This window comes from Leptopilina heterotoma, unplaced genomic scaffold (genome assembly GCF_015476425.1).
Source record: "Leptopilina heterotoma isolate Lh14 unplaced genomic scaffold, ASM1547642v1 Lhet_161, whole genome shotgun sequence".
Taxonomy (NCBI): Eukaryota; Metazoa; Arthropoda; class Insecta; order Hymenoptera; family Figitidae; genus Leptopilina; species Leptopilina heterotoma.
The window spans coordinates 2,637,748-2,660,035 of NW_025110876.1; the positions used below are offsets into that span (position 1 = coordinate 2,637,748).

Sequence of the window (22,288 nt, forward strand, 5' to 3'; positions counted from 1 at the left end):
GGATCATATTAAAGTTCATTGAATTTAAACACCCAGTATTTATGTGTACATTTATGCAACGATGCTTTGTAGGTATTGGTTCCCATTAAATTTAAATGTACTCTCCAGGAGCGTATCAAGAGAAAATTACTTTAAAAAATTTTAATCACTCGGTCTTATTAATTTATGTACCGAAACAAATTAGACGTTTCGGAAAAATAGTAAAACCCCCAGAATCATTATTGATAAAAAATAAGTAAACTTTATGATTTTAGTTGTCCAAAATAGTTATAAAATAATCCTCCCTTACTACGTCCATGGATTTATTACGTGTGTTAGTATAAGGTCACGTGCGGATGATAAGTTTTGTTTGTGACTTTGTGACAACGATAATATCTTTCTCAATAGATTATTTAATTTTTTGATTTTTTCTTGTATGTTTTACAATTTAGTAAACTATTGTGAGTTCGAAAAAATAATTTAAGTCATGGAAAGGAACATTGAAAAAGCAATGGACGATGTGTAAGAAAGTGTCAAATTTTGAGGTTATGTTATTATAGTTATGTTTATATATAATTTAATAAACGTCAAATTTTTCTTATCAGATGCAGCAGCGAAGGTGTGACAGGTGTTATCTTAACAGATTACGCTGGATTATGTTTAGGAGGTGATTATGCCATTTATTAAACATATAAATAAACACTCATTTTGATATATTTACATAACAAATTTTAAATTCATCCCAAAATCATAACTCTTTAGACGAAAAATAAATTTTTTCTCTTACAATGAATTAGTACAAAATAAATTTAAAAATATTTTTGAAAAATTTGCAGTAAAAGGCAATGCAATAACTGATAGTGCCGGAATTGTAGCAGCAATTGCCGATAAAGTCTCAAAATTGGAACCAAATTCAACGGCACCTATTGTTTCGTTACAAAGTGAAAACAGGTAACTCAAATATTTACTATATTCGATTAATTCCCATTAAGCAGGGATGCCACAGGACAGGGAAATCAAAGAAAAGTCAGGCATTTTTATTAAAAGTACTAGAAAAAATTAAATGTTTAGAATTTATAAGAAAATTCTTAATTTTTGTGTCTTTTTGTTTGCTTCATTTCAATTCTCTTGAAATTAGTTTCAATTTTAAAAAGTTTAACGCAATTCTTTGAAAGAATTCAACTATATTTTAATAAATATCAAAATTCTTTCCAGAGATTCAACAATTCTCAAAAATTTTTTTAAAATTCTTGTCAACATTTCAATTATCTTTATAAATAGCAAAATTCTCAGCCGAAATTCAATTATATTCAGGAGTTTTTATAAAATTTATTGCACAATTCAATTATTTTCATAAAAACAATATTCATCACAAGAATTCAATTATTGAACAAAGTTTTTTATAAAATTCTACACGAACATTCAATTATTTTTCAAAAAAAATAAAAATTTAACAGTAATTCAATTATTTAAAATAGAATTTGCATAAATTTTTTCAAAAAAATCAAATATTTAAAAATTTGTCATTAAATTCTTCGCAGCAATTCAATTATTGTCATAAATTTTAAAATTCCTTTTAGAAATTTAATTATTTTTATAAATAATAAAATCATTCGGAGAAAGTCAATTATTTTCATAAACAAGAATAATCATCACAAGAATTCAATTATTTTTAAAGGTAATAAAATTCAATTATTTTCAAAAAATTTTCTTAATTTAATAATTTGTGTATCTATTATTTTAATAAAATTTTACAAAAGAATTCAATAATTTAAAAACAAATTTTGACAAAGTTCTACACGAATATTCAATTATTTTCTAAAATAATGAAAATTTCACAGGAATTCAATTATTAAAAATAGAATTTGCATAAATGTTTTTTAAAAAATCAGTTGTTTGGAACTTGCTTACGAAATTCTTCGAAATAATTCAATTATTTTCATAAATAATAAAAGTCATTGCAGAATTTCAATTATATTTAATACAATTTTGATCGAAATCCTCGAAAAATGTAATTATTCTTAAAAATTTTATTAAAATTCGTCCAAAGAATTCAATTATTTAAAAATTGGTTGATAAAATTATGTTATAAGAATTAAATTTTAAGAAACATTCAATTATTCAATAAATTATTTATTTTTGTATTGAAATAATTTAATTTACGTAGAATTTTCTAATAAAAATTGACTTAAAAATCAATTTCAGTTAAAGTTTTAGATAACAATTGAATTTTAGCTAGAATTTACTAATAATTACAATTTTGAGAAATAATTGAATTTTTTAAAGGTTTCAAATTAACATCTTTGAAAATCTGAATTTTTTATACTTTTAATTAAAATTTCTATGGAACTAATTTTCTTCAAAAAGCTTAATTGAAATGTTTAAAATTTTTCAAGTTTTTATTTTCTAATGTATATTTAATTGGAGAATTTCCGAATAATCGAAATACAACAGGACATTTTTTTGAGTATCTATTCATTTTTAGAGTGAATCAGAATATTCTTTTGAGTCAGGGAAAAAGTCAAAATTTTGTCTGTAAATCAGGGAAAACAGAATTAAATTTTTGTGGCAACCCTGATTAAGGCTTAATAATAATTATGGAAAATTAATAGTAATTAATCGTTGGAGATTTCATAAAAAATTCATTTTTGTAGACAATGTATAATACAGCGGGAAGGGCCAGTTGTTGGGGCGATATACAAAACAATCTCAAGCTGAAGTCAATTAAATTATAACAATAATAATATGAAAAAAATTGTTATTTATGTGCTAAAATTTTTTACATAATCGAATAGAGTAGATTAGCTGAAATTACGAGTTTAAGGTGAATGATTGGTGATAATTGGTATTTATATAAAATAAATAAATAAATATATATATATATATATATATAATTATACATTATCATTTGACAAATATACAGATGTAACGATATTGTAAAATTTTGTTTTGGAATTTAGTAATATACAATAATTAATTTATGAAAATGACATTTAAGGTCATTCACTCTTCCTACGACCGTTTCGTCTATCGTACCACTTACTAATGCCCAATCGAATTAAATCTTGATGCTCATAGGCCCATGACAATAGTACAATTAAAAACATTACACCTCCAATAAAAAAGTGGAATAGTTTAGCGTCCGGAAAGAAATATGCCTAGAAAGAAAAATTCAGTTTAATTTAATATTAATAATTATTAATTATAATTGAATATTAATTTATACCGATTTTACTCACTTGTGAAATGTTGGTTATTAAAGCTGCAAATAATACAGAGCCACTAAAAACTGGTTTTAAAATGAGACCACGAAGTGGATGATGATTAGTATCTCGATGTCTTTTGTTGATAAATAAAACTGAATGAATAATTCTTAGTCCCATATTAACACAATTACCAAATATAAATCCTACTGGTCCAAATAATAAAACAAATATATACGATGCAACGAGAAAAACAACAGACTCACAAATCATTACAATATTATTCTTATTGATTGTTTTACTGTCAGCAGTTGCGTTTGTATAACATTCAGTGACTCCATTTACGCCCAATAATAAAACAGCTAAACAATGTGTTTTCAATAAGAATACCGGTAATGGATCGTCAATTAATTTTGAACCACCGTATAACCATAATAATAATGATGAGTATGATTGTCCAAAAACTAAAACAATTAAACCAATTGAAGTAACTGCCGAGCAGAGATTCATTAACACATTCACGCTTTCTTGTACTTTTGTCTGAAAAAAAGAAAATTCTACTTTTAGATCAGTTTTTATGGTAAATGTTCAATAATACATATAATAATAATAATTTGCTATTCCGTGAACAAAAAGTGTCGTCTTTTGTTTTTCTATATAATTAATGTTTTGATGACAGATATGTTTTAAAGTGTTGTTTCTATTTTTGTGGTTAAAAATTAGGGACGCATGACTTCCCCCAAATTCTACTTTATACAATTATAATTGTTATTTAGAATTTTAAAATTTATAAACACCAATTACTCTTAAGGTGAGTGGCTATAATTTAATGACAACATTATTACAATTCTTAATATTTTAATTTTTAAATACAATCGTTAAAAATATTATATTTATTTCTCATAATTTTTATGAATTATTTTTATTTATTTGAAATAATGATGGTTTTATAGGATATTTTTCAAATAACATAAATTTAAATACGCGAAATAATATTTTACATAATTTTAATTTAATGGAAGATATAATTTTTTATAATCTCTATTGCATATAATCAACAATAGATTTTCATTAATTCATAGAATATTCTACGAATTACGTATTCAGTGACATAAAATAAAAACTAAGCAATAATGTTTGCATTAAATTCTTTTGAGTAAATAATAATTATAAAGTTTAAAATTCCATGAAATAACAATTATATAGAGTTAAATTTGGGGAGAGTCATACGTCCCTAAATATTGACAATTTAAGGAATTAAAAATTTGTAATAATAATTTTTTTGTTCCCGGTTTAAATAATTCTTTTGGCGAGTTTCTTAAAATTTTTTGAAAATAATGTTTTTTTAATAACTTTAATTGAAAATTTGATTATTTAATTTTATTAAAATGTTATTGATAATAATTGAATTTCTGCAAAGAATTTTACTATTTATGAAAGTAATTGAATACTTCCAAAGAATGTTATTATTTATGAAAGTAATTGAATGTTTGTGTAGAATTTTATTAAAATTTCTGAAAAAATGAATTGTACAGAACAATTTAATTATTTATAAAAATAATTACAATTTTGATAAGAATTTAAACAAATTTTTAAATATAATTGAATTTCTGTGAAGAAATTTATTACATTTGAAAATAATTAAGTTGTTTTTTAGAATTTTATAAAAATTTATGAAAATAGCTGAATTCTAGTAAAGGATTCTTTTTAAAAATAGTATTCAAAAGAATTTAGTTGTAAATCTAAAGAATTTTGCAACTTACAGAAATAATTAAATTCTTGAGAAAATTTTTTTACTGTTTCTAGAAATAATTGAATTCTTTCGACGAATTTTAATAAAATTTTTAAGAATAATTACATTTTTCCAGGAATTTGATTAAAATTGTCTTAAAAATAATTGAAATTCTGCAATGAGTTTTACTATTTATGAAAATAATTGAATATATTGTGAAGAAATTTAAAAAAATAAAATTATAATTATGGTGACTAAGTTCCCCTGATTATTTTCAAAAAATTTAAATAAAATACTGTGCAAGTACAAAAAAATTCTGATTTATCTGTTCTGGTGAGTTATTTTCAAATAATTTTCATTTATTTAAATGAATTTAGCAAAAATATATTTATTTAAAATAAAAATCAGCATTTATAATCTATTTTTAATGATTTATACTGAGTTTTCGCAAAATGGGTTATGTTAGACTGCATAACCAGTTAGACATTTAAAAAAAATATTTAAAAGAATGTAAAATATATTTGGGGCTATAAACCACTAAAATATAATCCAATTTTATTGAAGAATATTATATATTAATCACATCATTTTTTAAAATCATCGAGCAACCAGCTCTAGACGGTTTTCACTGGAATGGTGGGAATGACCCCATATCGATATTATAATCGATATGTTTCAATTTGTAAAAGGAACACAAAAAAATGTTGTCTCACAAAAATCGAGAATTTATTCTGAAATGGTGAATACGGAAAATTTTTTAGAGAAGTTACAAAAAATTACAATATATACCAATATTAATTAGTAAAAAAGAGAAAACTGAGAGACAATTTAAAATTTTGCGATTGTTGAGTAGTTCAACAATTATTCTATCTAAAGTTCAGAAAGTTTCATTAAATTCATTATAATTTTTATCGAAAACACGGAAAAAATTTTTTCAGTCAAAGTTCCCGAACTGTACCTAAAGATGTCCCTGAATTTTTCAAAAATCTGCCGTGAACTTCGAGAATTTCTCCTGCTCTACACAGTAGATTCCTGAAAAGTTCAAGAATTTCTTTAGTGTAATGCAGGATTAGACCTCAACTTTTTCTCATGTTCTTTTCTCACTGTTCAGGTGTTCAGGTACAGTTCGAGAACTTTCCCTGAAAAATTTTTTCCGTACATTTTCAACCTACTGTTTTGTAGGATTTTAAAAAATTTTTCCGTATCCATAGTTCTGAAATATATTCTTTATTTTATTAACCTTTAAAGTGCTATGCCGGTCTGACAGACCGCTATTAAAATTTTCTTTGCTTGAAACTTTTTTTCAAAGTATAATAAGAACTTGAACTTTTTAGTAGCTTCATATTTTATGAAAATCTGTTAGGAGACAACTTTTTCAAAAATTTTTATTCGTTAAATTTTGTAATATAAATAAATATTTGAAGTATAGCGGTCTGTGAGACCGGGGTTAGCTTTAAGTGAAAGTATATTACAGTATATTCCCATGAGTGACGTCTGCGCAACTTGACGCGCAGATAGTTCTACTGACAGTTCTCATAGACTGCATTTATAAAATAAATAAATGCATAATACAGAAATGACTTTTTTTGTTAAAAAGTAAAAAATATTTATAATAGTTGTCTTTTAAAAATGATAAATGACTAAAAAACTGTCAGAAGAGAATAGCGGTCTGACAGACCGGGGTTAGCACTGAGCGTGATTTTTCAACACTTAGCACTTTAAAGGTTAATCATGAACATTTAGTCTAAGAGCTGGCTACATAAAAATGCATGTTATAAGGTACATGAAAAATTAATATTTAGATAGGTTCCATTTGAGTCCCTGAGTACCGAATGCGAAGTCTGCCTGCGCGTTCTGGAAGATTAAGCCCGCGAATTGACGGTCGAAAATGATAAATTTGATAAGGAAAACATGTGATAAAGGTCATGGATAAAAGTTATAAAATTTAAAAGTATTTATCACCAGTAAGCTTATAAAATTTTGGCAGACAATTTTTTGGACGACAAAGTATTGGCAGACAGTGTCAAAGTTGCGTAATCCGTAGTGAAAAAAAGATCATAAGAGTCATGGCTAAAAATTAATGGAAATAGTTAATGAACTCTTATGGAAGCTATATGTCAAGTGGCAGACAAAAATTCGGATGATAACATCGAGGCAGACAACGATAAAAAGCGCGGTTCCCATGCGATTTCGCTGATTTCGCGCTATTTGCACTAAATAGTTAATTTTTGAAAAATGTGAAATTTTTTTGGGCTACATTAATTTTTAAACATAATTTAATGATTTTATAAACTTTTGAATGAATATAATTTATTTTAAATTAAATTTTTTATAAAAATAAAAAAAATAAAAATTGAAAATGTGATTTTTGTATAGAATTATTAATTTTTTTAATAAATAGATAATAGATTGAAACTTCTGAGAAAAATGTATCCTAATTTAAAAAAAGAAAGAGCAAAATCGGTCAGTTGGTTTAAAAGTTAGAGCAACTTTTCAGAATTTGAAAAGTTGGTATCAATTCTGGCGTGAGCGATTGCTGCCGCGTGTCGCTGGATTCCCCCACTCTGCCCACCTAAGGAAGGTAAAATCTCGCACTCACTTTTACCTCTATTTTAAACAACTAAATAGTGCAGTATGGATTCCATAATTTTTTTGGTAATAGTGTTGTTAAGAATCTTTATATTTGTATAAAAAAAATTGTAAAATGTTAATAAATAAAATGTCACGATTAGAAATATTTAAAAAAAATTATTTCCCCCCCCTTGGAGTTAGGTGCAATTTTTTTCTTTTAAAATTTCAAAAAAATATGTTTAATTAAATTACTTTTTTTCCCGATATTATGAAACAAAAATTGGCTGAGATACGCTTAATTGTTTATAGTGGGAAATATTACCTCTTTTCTGCAACTATTTTTATGCAAATAAACAAGAAAAATCATTTAGTGTGTATATGTAAAGGATAGATCTCATCTTCGCAAGTGAAACGATATTTTGAAAAATGTGATTTTTTGAGTTTCCTTCATTTTTCATACATAAAAGAAACATTGTTTTTAGTAAACAAATGGATTTATTTAAAAACTATTTATCCCATTGGGCTCAAATTTGATACACTCTTTAAAGGTATCAAGGGCAATACTTTCTGTCAGTTTAAAAGTCATCTCATTAAAATTAAACAAATTATTAAACAATTAAGAAATTGCAATTTTTATCTGTTTAAATTAATCAATCCAATCAAGAAGAGTCTGAAGGTACAAATCTTTATACATACACTGACAATTTTATTTATTAAAAGTATGAGTTATTAATTGTTTTCATTTTTCAGCTGACATAAATGAAATCGAATCTGAGGATGATATCGAGTGCGACAGTGAAGAAGATGTGGAGGAAATTGAATCAGATGTAAATAATGAAGCATAAGATTCTATTTTATACAATTAAAAAATTTATGCTATTAATTGATAAGTTCATATTATCAGGAAAGTATAATATAAAACTTATAATTTAAGGTTAAGTGTGCATAATTATATTATTATTACAGTCTTTCGTAGAAAATTTATTATAAACATTGAGGTAAATATTATTTGGCGAAATAAAAATTAGTATTTAATAATTAAGTAAATTAATTTAGTAAATTTACTTCAAAAAGTTAACATTGTATGTATAAATTTACCGAATACAAAACACTATTGTAGAGTGAAATTAATAAATCACATATGACACTCCTTATATTCTCAAAATCACTATTAACTGTATTTCTTAATTGTTTAATAATTTGTTTAATTTTAATGAGATAGAGCTTAAAAAGACATATAAAATGATAGGTCGCAAAAAATTTTCAATTATTTGTTCATGAGAAAATTAATTTAAACAGATAAAAATTGCAATTTCTTAATTGTTTAATAATTTGTTTAATTTTAATGAGATGACTTTTAAACTGACAGAAAGTATTGCCCTTGATACCTTTAAAGAGTGTATCAAATTTGAGCCCAATGGGATAAATAGTTTTTAAATAAATCCATTTGTTTACTAAAAACAATGTTTCTTTTTATGTATGAAAAATGAAGGAAACTCAAAAAATCACATTTTTCAAAATATCGTTTCACTTGCGAAGATGAGATCTATCCTTTACATATACACACTAAATGATTTTTCTTGTTTATTTGCATAAAAATAGTTGCAGAAAAGAGGTAATATTTCCCACTATAAACAATTAAGCGTATCTCAGCCAATTTTTGTTTCATAATATCGGGAAAAAAAGTAATTTAATTAAACATATTTTTTTGAAATTTTAAAAGAAAAAAATTGCACCTAACTCCAAGGGGGGGGAAATAATTTTTTTTAAATATTTCTAATCGTGACATTTTATTTATTAACATTTTACAATTTTTTTTATACAAATATAAAGATTCTTAACAACACTATTACCAAAAAAATTATGGAATCCATACTGCACTATTTAGTTGTTTAAAATAGAGGTAAAAGTGAGTGCGAGATTTTACCTTCCTTAGGTGGGCAGAGTGGGGGAATCCAGCGACACGCGGCAGCAATCGCTCACGCCAGAATTGATACCAACTTTTCAAATTCTGAAAAGTTGCTCTAACTTTTAAACCAACTGACCGATTTTGCTCTTTCTTTTTTTAAATTAGGATACATTTTTCTCAGAAGTTTCAATCTATTATCTATTTATTAAAAAAATTAATAATTCTATACAAAAATCACATTTTCAATTTTTATTTTTTTTATTTTTATAAAAAATTTAATTTAAAATAAATTATATTCATTCAAAAGTTTATAAAATCATTAAATTATGTTTAAAAATTAATGTAGCCCAAAAAAATTTCACATTTTTCAAAAATTAACTATTTAGTGCAAATAGCGCGAAATCAGCGAAATCGCATGGGAACCGCGCTTTTTATCGTTGTCTGCCTCGATGTTATCATCCGAATTTTTGTCTGCCACTTGACATATAGCTTCCATAAGAGTTCATTAACTATTTCCATTAATTTTTAGCCATGACTCTTATGATCTTTTTTTCACTACGGATTACGCAACTTTGACACTGTCTGCCAATACTTTGTCGTCCAAAAAATTGTCTGCCAAAATTTTATAAGCTTACTGGTGATAAATACTTTTAAATTTTATAACTTTTATCCATGACCTTTATCACATGTTTTCCTTATCAAATTTATCATTTTCGACCGTCAATTCGCGGGCTTAATCTTCCAGAACGCGCAGGCAGACTTCGCATTCGGTACTTAGGGACTCAAATGGAACCTATCTAAATATTAATTTTTCATGTACCTTATAACATGCATTTTTATGTAGCTAGCTCTCCGTCTAATTTTCCCGTATGTACTTTTTCTGTGGTAAGACAGGCAGGTAAATTGCTACCGTGATAGTTCTTTAAATCATTCACGCGCGCATCGCGCGCGTAGGATTTTGCTAGTACTTAAATAAATAAATAACTATAGTGATAATAATAAATACGAATAATACTAACAGTAACGATAATATTAAAAAAACAATAGTATAGTAGATGTGATAAGAAAGAAATATTAAATTGTATTTAATTACTTACAGGATTCTGTTCGTTTAAAGTTTTATCTCGTTGTACCATTTGAGTAAAATAGAAATATCCACTGTCTTCTATTGGACGGAAAATGAACCTAGCTGCTAAGGAACCTAAATTATTAACTAATTCGTACGCTCCTTGTTCTTTGAATGTTAATACAGGCATGATTGTCATAATCAGTCTTTCACCCTCGGTTAATATTAATTTTAAACTACCCTGTCCGAAAAAGCTTCTCGTCAATGCGCCCAACTTGCCAAACAAAGAAGATTCCTGAAAATAATTACAATAATTTACTAAAAAGGTAAAAAATGTAAGTATGAATATATGATAAAAGAGTGAAGCTTATGGATTACTACTTTTTTGAGTAAAAATCTTTACGAAATAGTAATAGTTGCTTCGTTTAGAGTATTAAGTGCTCGGGACATTTTAAATATTACTTGGCTCTTAATAAAATTTATATTCCTTGAAGTAAATTATATTTTTTTTTAAAAGTTGAGGGGCGGATGTAGCAACTGCCCCTACGCGCTGTCGCAAGGGATAATACCAGTCAGGTAGCAGTGAGAGGCCCAGAGGCGCTCACTGCTCACAGACTGGTATAGTCCTTTTCGACAGCGCGTAGAGGCAATTGCTACAGCTTTAATTATTATAACTTGTTGAATTTCAAAAAGGTTGGAATTTGAAATTTTTGAAAATCTTAATTCCTATGGAAAAATAATGAAGATTAATTATTTATTTTAAATAAAACTGTTGATGTTTTTGAATAATAATTTTACAATTAAAGAAATTCGTAAGTAAATATAATAGTATGTTTTTTTGAGTATCTAATAATTTTTAGAGTGAATCAGAATATTCCTTAGGGTCAATGAAAAAGTCAAAATTTTTTCGGGAAATCAGGGAAATGTCAGAGAAAAAGAAAATTAAATTTTTGTGGCAACCCTGAATAAACATAATAGGAAAATAGGTAAATTTAGCTAGTAATAGAAAAATATTTTAAAAAATAAAATAAATAAAAAAAAATGTTGGAAATGAAGAAAATTTAAGTAGAAGTTTAATTTACAATACTTACGTTGTTTCTAAGTTGTCCTGGCAAAAAGTCCTTTATCGTTTTAAATGGAAAATCCGACAGTATATATTCCTCGTTTTCATTCAAGGACATTCGTCTCTTCAATTTACTTTTATCTTTTTTCAATGTTTTAATATAATAATGGAAATAAATGTAATGACTCGCGGTGTAAAATATTGCTGCTAATAATTGTGCCACTCCAAATGCAAGCAAAGCATTTTCTGGATTGTAGATTATAAAGCAAACGAACGTCAATGTCCGAAGAGCAATCATAATAGAGTCCAGAACAATCTTAAAAAAACAAGAGGACATTTATCCAAAAGAAAGAGTTTTAATTAAGTATATTAATTCATAAATTTGGAAAAAGTACCTTCAATCTAACGAATAAAAATGCGCTGGAAACTAATTGAACTACTAAAGAGGATAATTCAATAATACAGGATAATGCAACAGCCCAGACAGCAAACGTGTAATACGGTGGCAATTCTTCAACAGTTGATAAAAGTGAAAGCCAAATATAGCCAAGAATTGCGGAAGCCATCCCAGAAATTGGTACCCTTCAAAATAGTCATTTTTCATGTACATAATTGTTATATTAATTAATTTCTCCTCGTTTTGAATTTATTTTTTTTGTTATTTCCTTATCGATATTGATTGGTTTTACATATTGGCACATAATTGTAAAATTATAAATGTTGGAAAACTTACGTTAGCCAGAGAATATTTACAACTTGAGCCCAATTATGCTCCGCAGTATTTGTCAAACATGCTTTAAAAAATGGTTCTTTACATAAAGAAAGAATCATTGATTCCAATAATAATAATCGGACGTTCATAACACCCAATACATCCTGACCTACATGTCGTACTGTAAAAGCGTTTAACAGGAATGTAACGCCTCGACATAGAATCTAAAAAAGTGTCTTATATTATTTTAAAATAATTTTTAAAAAAACAAATAAAATAAAATAGATATACATACCTGAAAAATAATACTAAACGATGCATTTTGCAAGCTACTTTTTAAAATATTCGGTGCCATTGTTTATAAATAATATCCGACAATAATGCTAAACACAATTTTGAGGTTATATAAGAATTACACCGACTTTTAGAGCAATGATATCATTTTTCGATGTTGTCACTTTTGCGGTTGGTGATGAAAAGTATTTACAATATTGCTTGAACCAGTACTCTTTCATGATGTGGCTCAAAACGATTCAAAATTGACAGAAATCTGGGATGGTTATGACATGAGTGGTTGTCACTGGTTGTCACTGAGTTTCTTTTTTTAATAAAAGTTTATAGTTAATTTTACGACTCTACGCTTTTCATGCTCGGAAAATTCATAAAGAGGGGATAAACATATTTCCCGAAATACGCATGACAGAATGTGTTTTTCCTTGACGATGTTTTTGTTGATAATGATCAGATGACAAAAATGGCGTATCGCGTATCCGCGTTTCTAGCAGAACACAAAAGCAGACGACACGTCAACCGGGTAGTAGCAGAAATACCTTTTAAATCAATTACACAATGAGCACGTGAGTTACATATTTTTCCTCAAGTTTTCTTGCATTTAACAATTAATTATTTTCCTCATTATAAAGTGAACAACGGACTATTAATAATTATATACCGTCTAAAAAGTTATTAGTCATTCTAACTATAATGTGACATTAATTTTCTTTTGTGTCAATGATTTCGGTGTTTTGAGTTTACAATTTTGAAATTGTCTGAGTTTAGCACTTTATGTACTAAAAGTTTATAAATTATAAAATAAACAATGCTTCACGACGATACAAAATCTTTAAATGAATATCATGCGAGAAATATTTTTCTATCTTCTATGATTGTGAGTATTGCAAAAAAGTTTTGTTACAACTTTATAGGTTAGATCATAGCCTTCAGCATTATTGAATATTTATTCCATTTTATCACAGAGAATAATAATTATAATTTATTTGCTTATCTAAATAATAACGATAAAGAAATAAAATATTGTGCAGTTTTTGAGGTAAAAAATTATTTTTAACTAAAAAGGTAATTGTCATATTTAAAAAAATTATATTTGAAAGGAAAGTTCGCCATATGTCTTGTTTAATTTTCTCTCTGATAATGCTGAAGGTTTTTTTTAATTTACACACACGTGTATATATGGAGAACAAGATAAGGCAATAATAATTTTTTATTTCTCGAATATCAGTCTGGGGCATTTGCGGGAACAATATGCGACTTAGTATTTTTTCCAATAGATACTTTGAAAACAAGATTGCAAAGTCAACATGGCTTTATGAAATCAGGAGGATTTACACGCCTTTATCAGGGAATTATACCTGTTATGGTAGGATCTGCACCATCAGGTAAGGTTATTAAAAATAAATCAATTTCGATTGAAGAAAATTTACACGGAGAAGTAATTAAAAATTTTGCTTTCAGCTTCAATTTTTTTTATAACTTATGAAGGTATAAAGGAATTTTTACAACCAAATGTTCCCTATAAATATCACTGGATGGTGCATATGGGAGCTGCGGCCACTGGTGAAATGGTAAAAAGATTTCTTTTAATTGTATTTAATTTTAGCTTTCTTTTTAATTCTAAAAATTAAAAAGATCTAATTTAGATTTCTAAATTAAGTGAAACTTGAAAAGTAATAGAAAAATAATATATTTAACCCTAGAAGGAGTAACCGGGGTGCCTAGACACCCCAAGCAAAATTCAAAGTATTCCCATGGCTTAACCAATAATTTTTTTACGCTCAAAACCCGTTGATAATTTAGTTTGAACCTCTATCTTTTGACACTTGTATGTGCCGCCAAAAGTTTTGCTCTAGGAAGAGCTCTATCTCCTGTTCAAATACGCCTGGGGTGTCTGGACACCCCAGTTACTCCCTAAGGTTAGAAAAATTGTCAAGATAAGTAAATTCAAATTTTAAAAAAAAATCGTTTTTAATCAGTTAAAATCATCATTTTATAAAGTATAAATTGATAGGTTATGCATGAAAAAGTTTTATTTTATAAAAAAGAAACATTTTCATACAAAAATTCTATTTTTATGAAAAATAGATATTCTGTATTTGTAACAACTTATGAAATTTGAGTTAAGATTTATTAAAAATTTCTGTGCTCTCTCTACAGTCAGAAATTAAATTCTAATACAGAAAAATGTAGTATATGACAGTCAAATTTAATTTATAAATTCTATATTGTTACTAATATTTTAACATATATTAGAGGTATTATGAATTGTTAATTAAAACTTTGATTAAATATTAATTTACAGAATCATTTCATAAGTTATTAATTTTAATGTTAATATATTCAGATATATTAAATTTGTAAAATTTTAAATTTATAACACCATTTTTAGTAAATATTAATTGTTTAAGTCCATTTTACAGTTCATTTTTATGATTTTCACTATTCGTCAATTGTCTTTAATTTCTTTCACTTCAGATGTTCAAATAATTATGTTTTTTGGAAGTAATACAAAAACTGATTTTTTCCCCTAAAAAGTGTATCTATTTAACTTTAAAAACCTAAAATAGTTTTTAAATTAGTCAAATTTTTAAGAAACTACAACGTTTTTTGTGAAAAAAGTCAATTTTGCAATTTTTTGCTGTTTTTTTTGGGTTTTTATGGTTTTTTTTCAAAATTATTTTAATTTATCAAAATATGAATAATATTATTGTCTTCCTTACTAAAAAACTAATCAATTCATTATAATTATTTTTTTACGTTTTTTACGTTTTTTGTGAAAAAAGTCAATTTTGCAATTTTTTGGTGTTTTTTTGGGTTTTTATGGTTTTTTTTCAAAATTTTTTTAATTTATCAAAATATGAATAATATTATTGTCTTCCTTACTAAAAAACCAATCAATTCATTATAATTATTTTTTTACGTTTTTTACGTTTTTTGTGAAAAAAGTCAATTTTGCAATTTTTTGGTGTTTTTTTTGGGTTTTTATGGTTTTTTTTCAAAATTTTTTTAATTTATCAAAATATGAATAATATTATTGTCTTCCTTACCAAAAAACCAATCAATTCATTATAATTATTTTTTTACGTCAAATAGAAACCTTATAAAACAAGTTTAAAGCGTGGGGTGTCGGGACACCCCAGTTACTCCTTAGAGGGTGAGTAAATTAACGTACTCCTTCTAGGGTTAAATGACTTGAGTGATGGGTTAATTTTTTTAATAAAATTTAATTAATTTAAAACAAAATTGCAGGCTGCTTGTTTAATTAGAGTACCTGTCGAAGTAATTAAGCAAAGAAGACAAGCTTTATTGAAAGATAAGATAAGTTCGTTAGGTTTGAAAACACTTTATCGAGGATATGGCACAACGGTTCTTCGTGATATGCCATTTGGTTTTACTCAAATGCCCTTATGGGAGTATTTTAAGCTTCGCTATAAGCGATATATGAAGCGAGAATGCACTCCTTTGGAAGGTGCTATTTGTGGAGCAGCATCTGGTAATTATAGCACAAAACTTTCCTTTTCCTCAAGAAAAAACAAGAAAATAATAATTATATTAAGAAACTCTAATTTAAAATTAAAAGGAGTAATTACAATTGATAATTGTACAGGGTTGTCCCAGGTGAGGAAAATAAAATTGGTTAAGGGAATCACAGAAAAACCAAGGAATTTTATCAAAAGTACTAGAAAAATATTAAAGTTTTAGAATTGATTAAAACAATTTTAATGAAATTCTTCGCCAGAATTCAATTATCTTTTTATAAATAATAACATTCTTCGCAGAAATTCAATTTTTTTTATAAATGATAAAATTTTTTGCAAAGACAAAAAAGTAAATTTTTTTCATAAATAATAAAATTCTTAACAGGAAGTGAATTATCTTCGATACAATTTTAACTGAATTCCTCAAAAGAATTCAATTATTTTCAATATTTTAATAAAATTCCTTGAATTCAATTGTTTTAAAAAATTGTAATGAAATTCTGAGAAGAATTGAGGCCTTGGATCTAATAACTCGCCCGACGCTCGAAGGCACGCGCTAATACCAGTCGGGTAGCAGTGAGTGGCCCAGAGGCGCTCACTGCTAACTGACTGCACTGTAAAAAGTCTTAAGGGAATTTTACTAGACTGATAATAGGAATGTTTATTACCTAGTTTTAATATGTCACTTTTACATAAACTTGTAATTGTGACATATTAAAAACGGCAATATTCCTTTTTCTCCAGGAAAAAAAAGTTCCATATTTTGGATAAATGACATGTAGAAACTAGTAAGGTTAACGTTCGGATTTAGGAATTTTCCCATCTGCTGTATTTTCACCGTCACTTGTCATTTCGCTACATCTATAGTGGGCAATATTATTACCTACAGTAAAAGTATTAAATTCGCCGGAGATTTGATAATCGACACATTTAATATGGCAAAATTACAAGATTTCGTATTTTTCATTTTAAATTCTGTATTTTTGACGCATTAAATGAAGTTTTTTTGCCAAGGATTTTGTAAAATAAAATTACCAACTTTAGGAAAATTTCCTTAAGACTTTTTACAGTGTGGCAGTTGCGCGTTCCTCCTAGCGTCGGGCGAGTTATTGGATCCAAGGCCTCAATTGAGTTATTTACTTAAAATTTTCAATTACCTACAATTATTATTAACAAATACAATTATTTTAAAAATTTAAAAGAAATTCTATTACTTTCAAATTTTTTAATTGAAATTATTTAAAAAATTTGATTATTATCAAAACATTCAAAGAAATTCTTTAAAATAATTTAATTATTTTCATAAATAATAAATTTTTTTAGTAGAATTCAATAATTTCAGTACAATTTTTAATTGAATCCCTCGAAAGAATTTAATTATTTGCAAATATTTTAATAAAATTCTTCGACAAGAGAATTTTGAAAAAAATTAATATAGATTTTGTTTAGTTAATAAAATATAATCTTATTGTACCTTAGGTGAAATATTTTAAACATCTTTTTAATTTTCAGTGGCTATTTCCGCGACTGTCACAACACCATTAGATGTCGCAAAAACAAGAATTATGTTAGCAAGCACAAATGCCGATAAAGCGGAAGTGAAAATTACAGCAATGTTTCGAGAAATTTATCGTGAAAATGGAGTTAGAGGGTAATTGAGCCTCCCAATTCAAGAACTCGCCCGACGCTCGGATGAACACTCTAACGCCAGTCAAACGTTAAGAAAAGTCACAAAAATTAAAATTTGAAATTTTGATTTTTTAGAAGCACTACCTTGTAGGAAATTGAATATCGCATCTTTTTTTCCTTTGAACTTTTTTCGTAGGATGAATATTGTCGGAAATAATGACGAAAAATGGTAAAATTTTGTTTTTCAAATTTCATTGCTTTTTAAAACATAAATCATCGTATCTTCGACAATTATTGTCGAATTGACTTCAAATTTGGTATGCAAGTCTATTTGGGTTCTGGGAAGACGATAAAATGATCAGAATGTAAAAATTTCCTAATTGTTCACTAATTTGTTAATGTAAATAAAGGCTTGTCAATTTTAGGTTAACTTACCTTCGTCGACAAAAAGTCTGCGGTGAACTTTCGAATTGAAAAAACTTCCAGTGAGACATTTGTTTATTAGTATATAAGGAAGTTTTTTGGAAAATATTAGATTGATTTAGTAAAAAATGTGGAAAATATTAAGGTTTAAAGACAGCGCGGAGAGCGCGACATCGAGTCGCGGCGTGCAAATATCACTAAACACCAACTTTATAGGACGTCAGTTGTTGAATTTGTTCTTATTACCTCGGTTATTACTCAGTACTTTAAAAAAAGCATTAAATAAATTATTGGGATATAATTATAACGCTATGTTTAACATTATAACAAACATAAAAATTCTATAAATAATAAAGAACTAGCAACAATTCGCGCGGCTAACTTTTTACTACATTTTATAAATAAAATTAGCAATTTTAAAAATAATAGAATTTGAAAACTTTCTAATTTAAATTTTTGTTGAAAACACTAAAAAAATTCAATTTTGGAGAAATTACAAATAATTGCAGAAATTCAACTATTTTCAAAAAAAAAAAAAATAATAAAATTCTTCTTATAAAATTCAACTATGTACAAAATTTGAAAAAAAATTTTGTAAAAATCCCGATTATCTTTATAAATAACAAAATTCTTTTCCAAAGTTTAATTATTTTCCTAAATGTTATTTATAAAGATAATCGGGATTTTTACAAAATTTTTTTTCAAATTTTGTACATAGTTGAATTTTATAAGAAGAATTTTATTATTTTTTTTTTTTTTTGAAAATAGTTGAATTTCTGCAATTATTTGTAATTTCTCCAAAATTGAATTTTTTCAGTGTTTTCAACAAAAATTTAAATTAGAAAGTTTTCAAATTCTATTATTTTTAAAATTGCTAATTTTATTTATAAAATGTAGTAAAAAGTTAGCCGCGCGAATTGTTGCTAGTTCTTTATTATTTATAGAATTTTTATGTTTGTTATAATGTTAAACATAGCGTTATAATTATATCCCAATAATTTATTTAATGCTTTTTTTAAAGTACTGAGTAATAACCGAGGTAATAAGAACAAATTCAACAACTGACGTCCTATAAAGTTGGTGTTTAGTGATATTTGCACGCCGCGACTCGATGTCGCGCTCTCCACGCTGTCTTTAAACCTTAATATTTTCCACATTTTTTACTAAATCAATCTAATATTTTCCAAAAAACTTCCTTATATACTAATAAACAAATGTCTCACTGGAAGTTTTTTCAATTCGAAAGTTCACCGCAGACTTTTTGTCGACGAAGGTAAGTTAACCTAAAATTGACAAGCCTTTATTTACATTAACAAATTAGTGAACAATTAGGAAATTTTTACATTCTGATCATTTTATCGTCTTCCCAGAACCCAAATAGACTTGCATACCAAATTTGAAGTCAATTCGACAATAATTGTCGAAGATACGATGATTTATGTTTTAAAAAGCAATGAAATTTGAAAAACAAAATTTTACCATTTTTCGTCATTATTTCCGACAATATTCATCCTACGAAAAAAATTCATAGGAAAAAAGATGCGCTATTCAATTTCCTACAAGGTAGTGCTTCTAAAAAATCAAAATTTCAAATTTTAATTTTTGTGACTTTTCTTAACGTTTGACTGGCGTTATGGAGCTCTCACAGCTCTGCCTGCCTGCGCAGGCAGTAATTGGAGTAAGAGAGAAAATCAATTAGAGTGAAAGAGATAGTAAATTCAAATTTGTATGCTGCCTACTAGCTGTGAGAGCGCCTTTAGAGTGTTCATCCGAGCGTCGGGCGAGTTCTTGAATTGGGAGGCTCAATTTTACAAATTGTGGTTATTTTCAATTACATTTTATTATGTTAAAAAAGGAAAATTTTTTTCTAATTTAAAATTTTTATTTTCAGATTGTTTGCGGGTTTCTATCCAAGAGTTTGTGGTTATACGGTTGGAGCTATTTTATTTTTTGGAATATACGAACAAGCTAAACAAAGTTGTCAGACAATATTTCCATATACAACATCTTCTCAATGAAAATTATACATAATAGAAAAAAGAGAACAATCAGTGACAGTTAACTGATTTTCTTGTCCTAGTGAATGGAATTTGCATTTTTGTACAAAAGATAGAAAGAATTTATTTGGAATCCAAAAAATTAAATTTTTTATGTAAGTGGAATTGCTGATCACATTTTTTTATCTACAATTGTTATCTAATTTTAATAAAATGAATTTTTCAGTGAATATAACATTTGTCTTAATATTGAATTTCTCTAGGTTCCAAAACGCAACTTTTTATGGAAATTCTGATTGTGATTTTTCCTATTTACAATAATCGAAGAATCTTCAAATATCATTCGTCGGCACTTTTATGGTAAATATGTACCTACTGCATTCACAATTATTTCTACATTCAATCAGTTTTTCTTCGATTTTTATTAATGCCTGGATAAGTGAAGGAAATAAAATTGATAAATTTTTTCTATTAGATTAGTTATAGTGCTTTCGAAATTATTCGTCCTATTTCGGGAGGTATAAGATTAAAATTTTTTATTAAAAAATTGCTACATTGAGGGTAATAAACGAAAAGAATAAAATTCATAGCCATTTATTGAATAAAATATACTGTTTGAAAAATACTTTCTTCGTGTATAAACTAAAGATACTGTGAAGTGGATATATACTTGACAAATATATGGCGGAATATTTCTATTTTTCACAGTTTCGTTATTTTTATACATAATATAAAGAATAAGTTTAGCTCGTTTCAGTCAGATATGAGTCATCAGTTCTCAATGCGATCGTCTTTACCTAGTAATTAAAAGTGGCTACTCGAATTTCAAAATCATTGCAAGGATTGCAAGGACAACAATTTATGTAGTGTTTTTTTTATAAACTTAATTTTATAAATATCCAAAATATCAAATCTCGATGAATAGAATCTATTTTTAGAATAGAAAAATACGAAAAAAATGTTTTTAAATAAATAAAACGAGTAGCCACACCGTAATTAACAATAACAAAACCTCTGAGAAATTGCCGTTTCCGTTAGTGTAATAAATTTTTCCTCTTCTTTTTGAACATTATCTGGATTCGAGGCATAATCTTTTGCAATTTCCTCAAATAATTCGGCTATAATTTTGTGAATAGAGAAATAAATTAAATTAATTTTATTAAGAAATTATTAAATTTTATATAAATTAACTCACCAATGTTGCTTCCAGCTTTACTTGAAGTGATGAAAAATTTTGATTGTATACCTTGTGCATAATTTTCGACAATTTCTATATCGGGAGAAGCAGAATTTTCATTGTTTGTTAATACGTCTTCTTTTGTTGCACATAAATAAACTTTACATTTTTCTTCGACCTCTCTCACTTCTCTTATCCAAAATTTTGCCCTTTTAAATGACTCTAAATTACAAATATCGTAACAAATTATCGCTGCTTTTGCACCTCGATAATAGCCTCTAACCATTGATTCAAATCTGAAAATTCGATATTAAATATAAATTATATTCTTGTAAATAATAAGAGATTGTAAATTATTTACTTACCTCTCACAGCCTGATGTGTCCCATAAACCCATTGTTATCTTTCGATCACCAACTTGAATTTGTTTAGCTGCAAAAGCTACGCCAATTGTCTACAAACAAGTTTTTTTAGGTGATTTCTTTGTTTTTGAGTGTTTTGTGAAATATTTTCGTTTTTTCATAAGTGCGGAGAGTAAAGTTCAGAATTGAAATTGTATATGAGACATACTTACAGCACATGCTACGTCTTCGTTAAAGGTATCATTTACAAAACGTTTTATTAAACATGTTTTTCCAACTGCTCTGTCACCAAGAAGAACAACTTTAAAATCCACACTAGCCATTTTTAATTATAAGGTCAGTGTTCAAAAGAAAACAGACACTTTATAATTATTTTTGTGTTTACTTTTTTTTATATAACCTCAAATTTCAATCTATATGCAATGGCCATTTGTAGAAAGTTGAGATAATTGAAAAACTTGTTAATTATTATTAAGACACAATTTAGTATTTTCTAATTAGTTTGCAGTGATTTTTAACAAGTGTCGAATAACACACATCCTTTTCTTTCAGTGCTTTCAACTTATTCTCAATGCACCTTTTAGACTACGTTTTTTTCTTTATACAAAAACATTGAGTCACGTGATTTGGTCACGTGCCTCTATAAGATATATTTAAATCTTCCAAAAATGACATGAATCTATTTAAAGATA

At 26.6% G+C, this 22,288-nt stretch overlaps 4 protein-coding genes across 8 annotated transcripts; 2 read left to right on the plus strand and 2 right to left on the minus strand.

Moving 5' to 3' along the window:
• The first annotated feature begins 221 nt into the window (after window positions 1-221).
• On the plus strand, window positions 222-9,191 carry LOC122498914. 3 transcript variants are annotated; one of them, XM_043606913.1, is made up of 4 exons: window positions 222-501; window positions 585-646; window positions 816-930; window positions 8,236-9,191. In XM_043606913.1, the coding sequence occupies exons 1-4, from the start codon at window positions 467-469 to the stop codon at window positions 8,237-8,239; spliced, it is 216 nt and encodes a 71-aa protein (XP_043462848.1). In that variant the 5' UTR covers window positions 222-466; the 3' UTR covers window positions 8,240-9,191. The 3 variants fall into 3 exon arrangements, with proteins under 3 accessions (XP_043462848.1, XP_043462847.1, XP_043462846.1); XM_043606912.1 differs by lacking the exon at window positions 8,236-9,191 and adding an exon at window positions 2,634-2,969 and having other exon boundaries at window positions 222-505; XM_043606911.1 differs by lacking the exon at window positions 8,236-9,191 and adding an exon at window positions 2,634-2,969.
• Window positions 2,853-12,672, minus strand: LOC122498905 (protein RFT1 homolog). The gene is made up of 7 exons (XM_043606901.1): window positions 12,531-12,672; window positions 12,257-12,459; window positions 11,919-12,105; window positions 11,552-11,839; window positions 10,492-10,755; window positions 3,219-3,722; window positions 2,853-3,137 (listed from the first exon to the last, which is right to left on the minus strand). Exons 1-7 carry the CDS (start codon window positions 12,588-12,590, stop codon window positions 2,979-2,981), a joined length of 1,665 nt encoding a protein of 554 aa, XP_043462836.1. The 5' UTR covers window positions 12,591-12,672; the 3' UTR covers window positions 2,853-2,978.
• A 285-nt stretch (window positions 12,673-12,957) lies between these two features.
• LOC122498911 (S-adenosylmethionine mitochondrial carrier protein-like) lies at window positions 12,958-20,484 on the plus strand. 3 transcript variants are annotated; one of them, XR_006301272.1, is made up of 7 exons: window positions 12,958-13,092; window positions 13,755-13,911; window positions 13,988-14,097; window positions 15,779-16,022; window positions 17,521-17,659; window positions 19,952-20,212; window positions 20,321-20,484. XR_006301272.1 is itself a non-coding variant. In XM_043606908.1 (6 exons), exons 1-6 carry the CDS (start codon window positions 13,335-13,337, stop codon window positions 20,076-20,078), a joined length of 846 nt encoding a protein of 281 aa, XP_043462843.1. In that variant the 5' UTR covers window positions 13,005-13,334; the 3' UTR covers window positions 20,079-20,287. The 3 variants fall into 3 exon arrangements, 1 of the variants encoding a protein (XP_043462843.1); XR_006301271.1 differs by having other exon boundaries at window positions 13,005-13,403; XM_043606908.1 differs by lacking the exon at window positions 20,321-20,484 and having other exon boundaries at window positions 13,005-13,403; window positions 19,952-20,287.
• Window positions 20,485-20,635: 151 nt separating this feature from the next.
• LOC122498913 (ras-related protein Rab-24-like) lies at window positions 20,636-22,210 on the minus strand. The gene is made up of 4 exons (XM_043606910.1): window positions 21,809-22,210; window positions 21,600-21,688; window positions 21,253-21,530; window positions 20,636-21,175 (listed from the first exon to the last, which is right to left on the minus strand). Exons 1-4 carry the CDS (start codon window positions 21,917-21,919, stop codon window positions 21,054-21,056), a joined length of 600 nt encoding a protein of 199 aa, XP_043462845.1. The 5' UTR covers window positions 21,920-22,210; the 3' UTR covers window positions 20,636-21,053.
• Window positions 22,211-22,288: the final 78 nt, after the last annotated feature.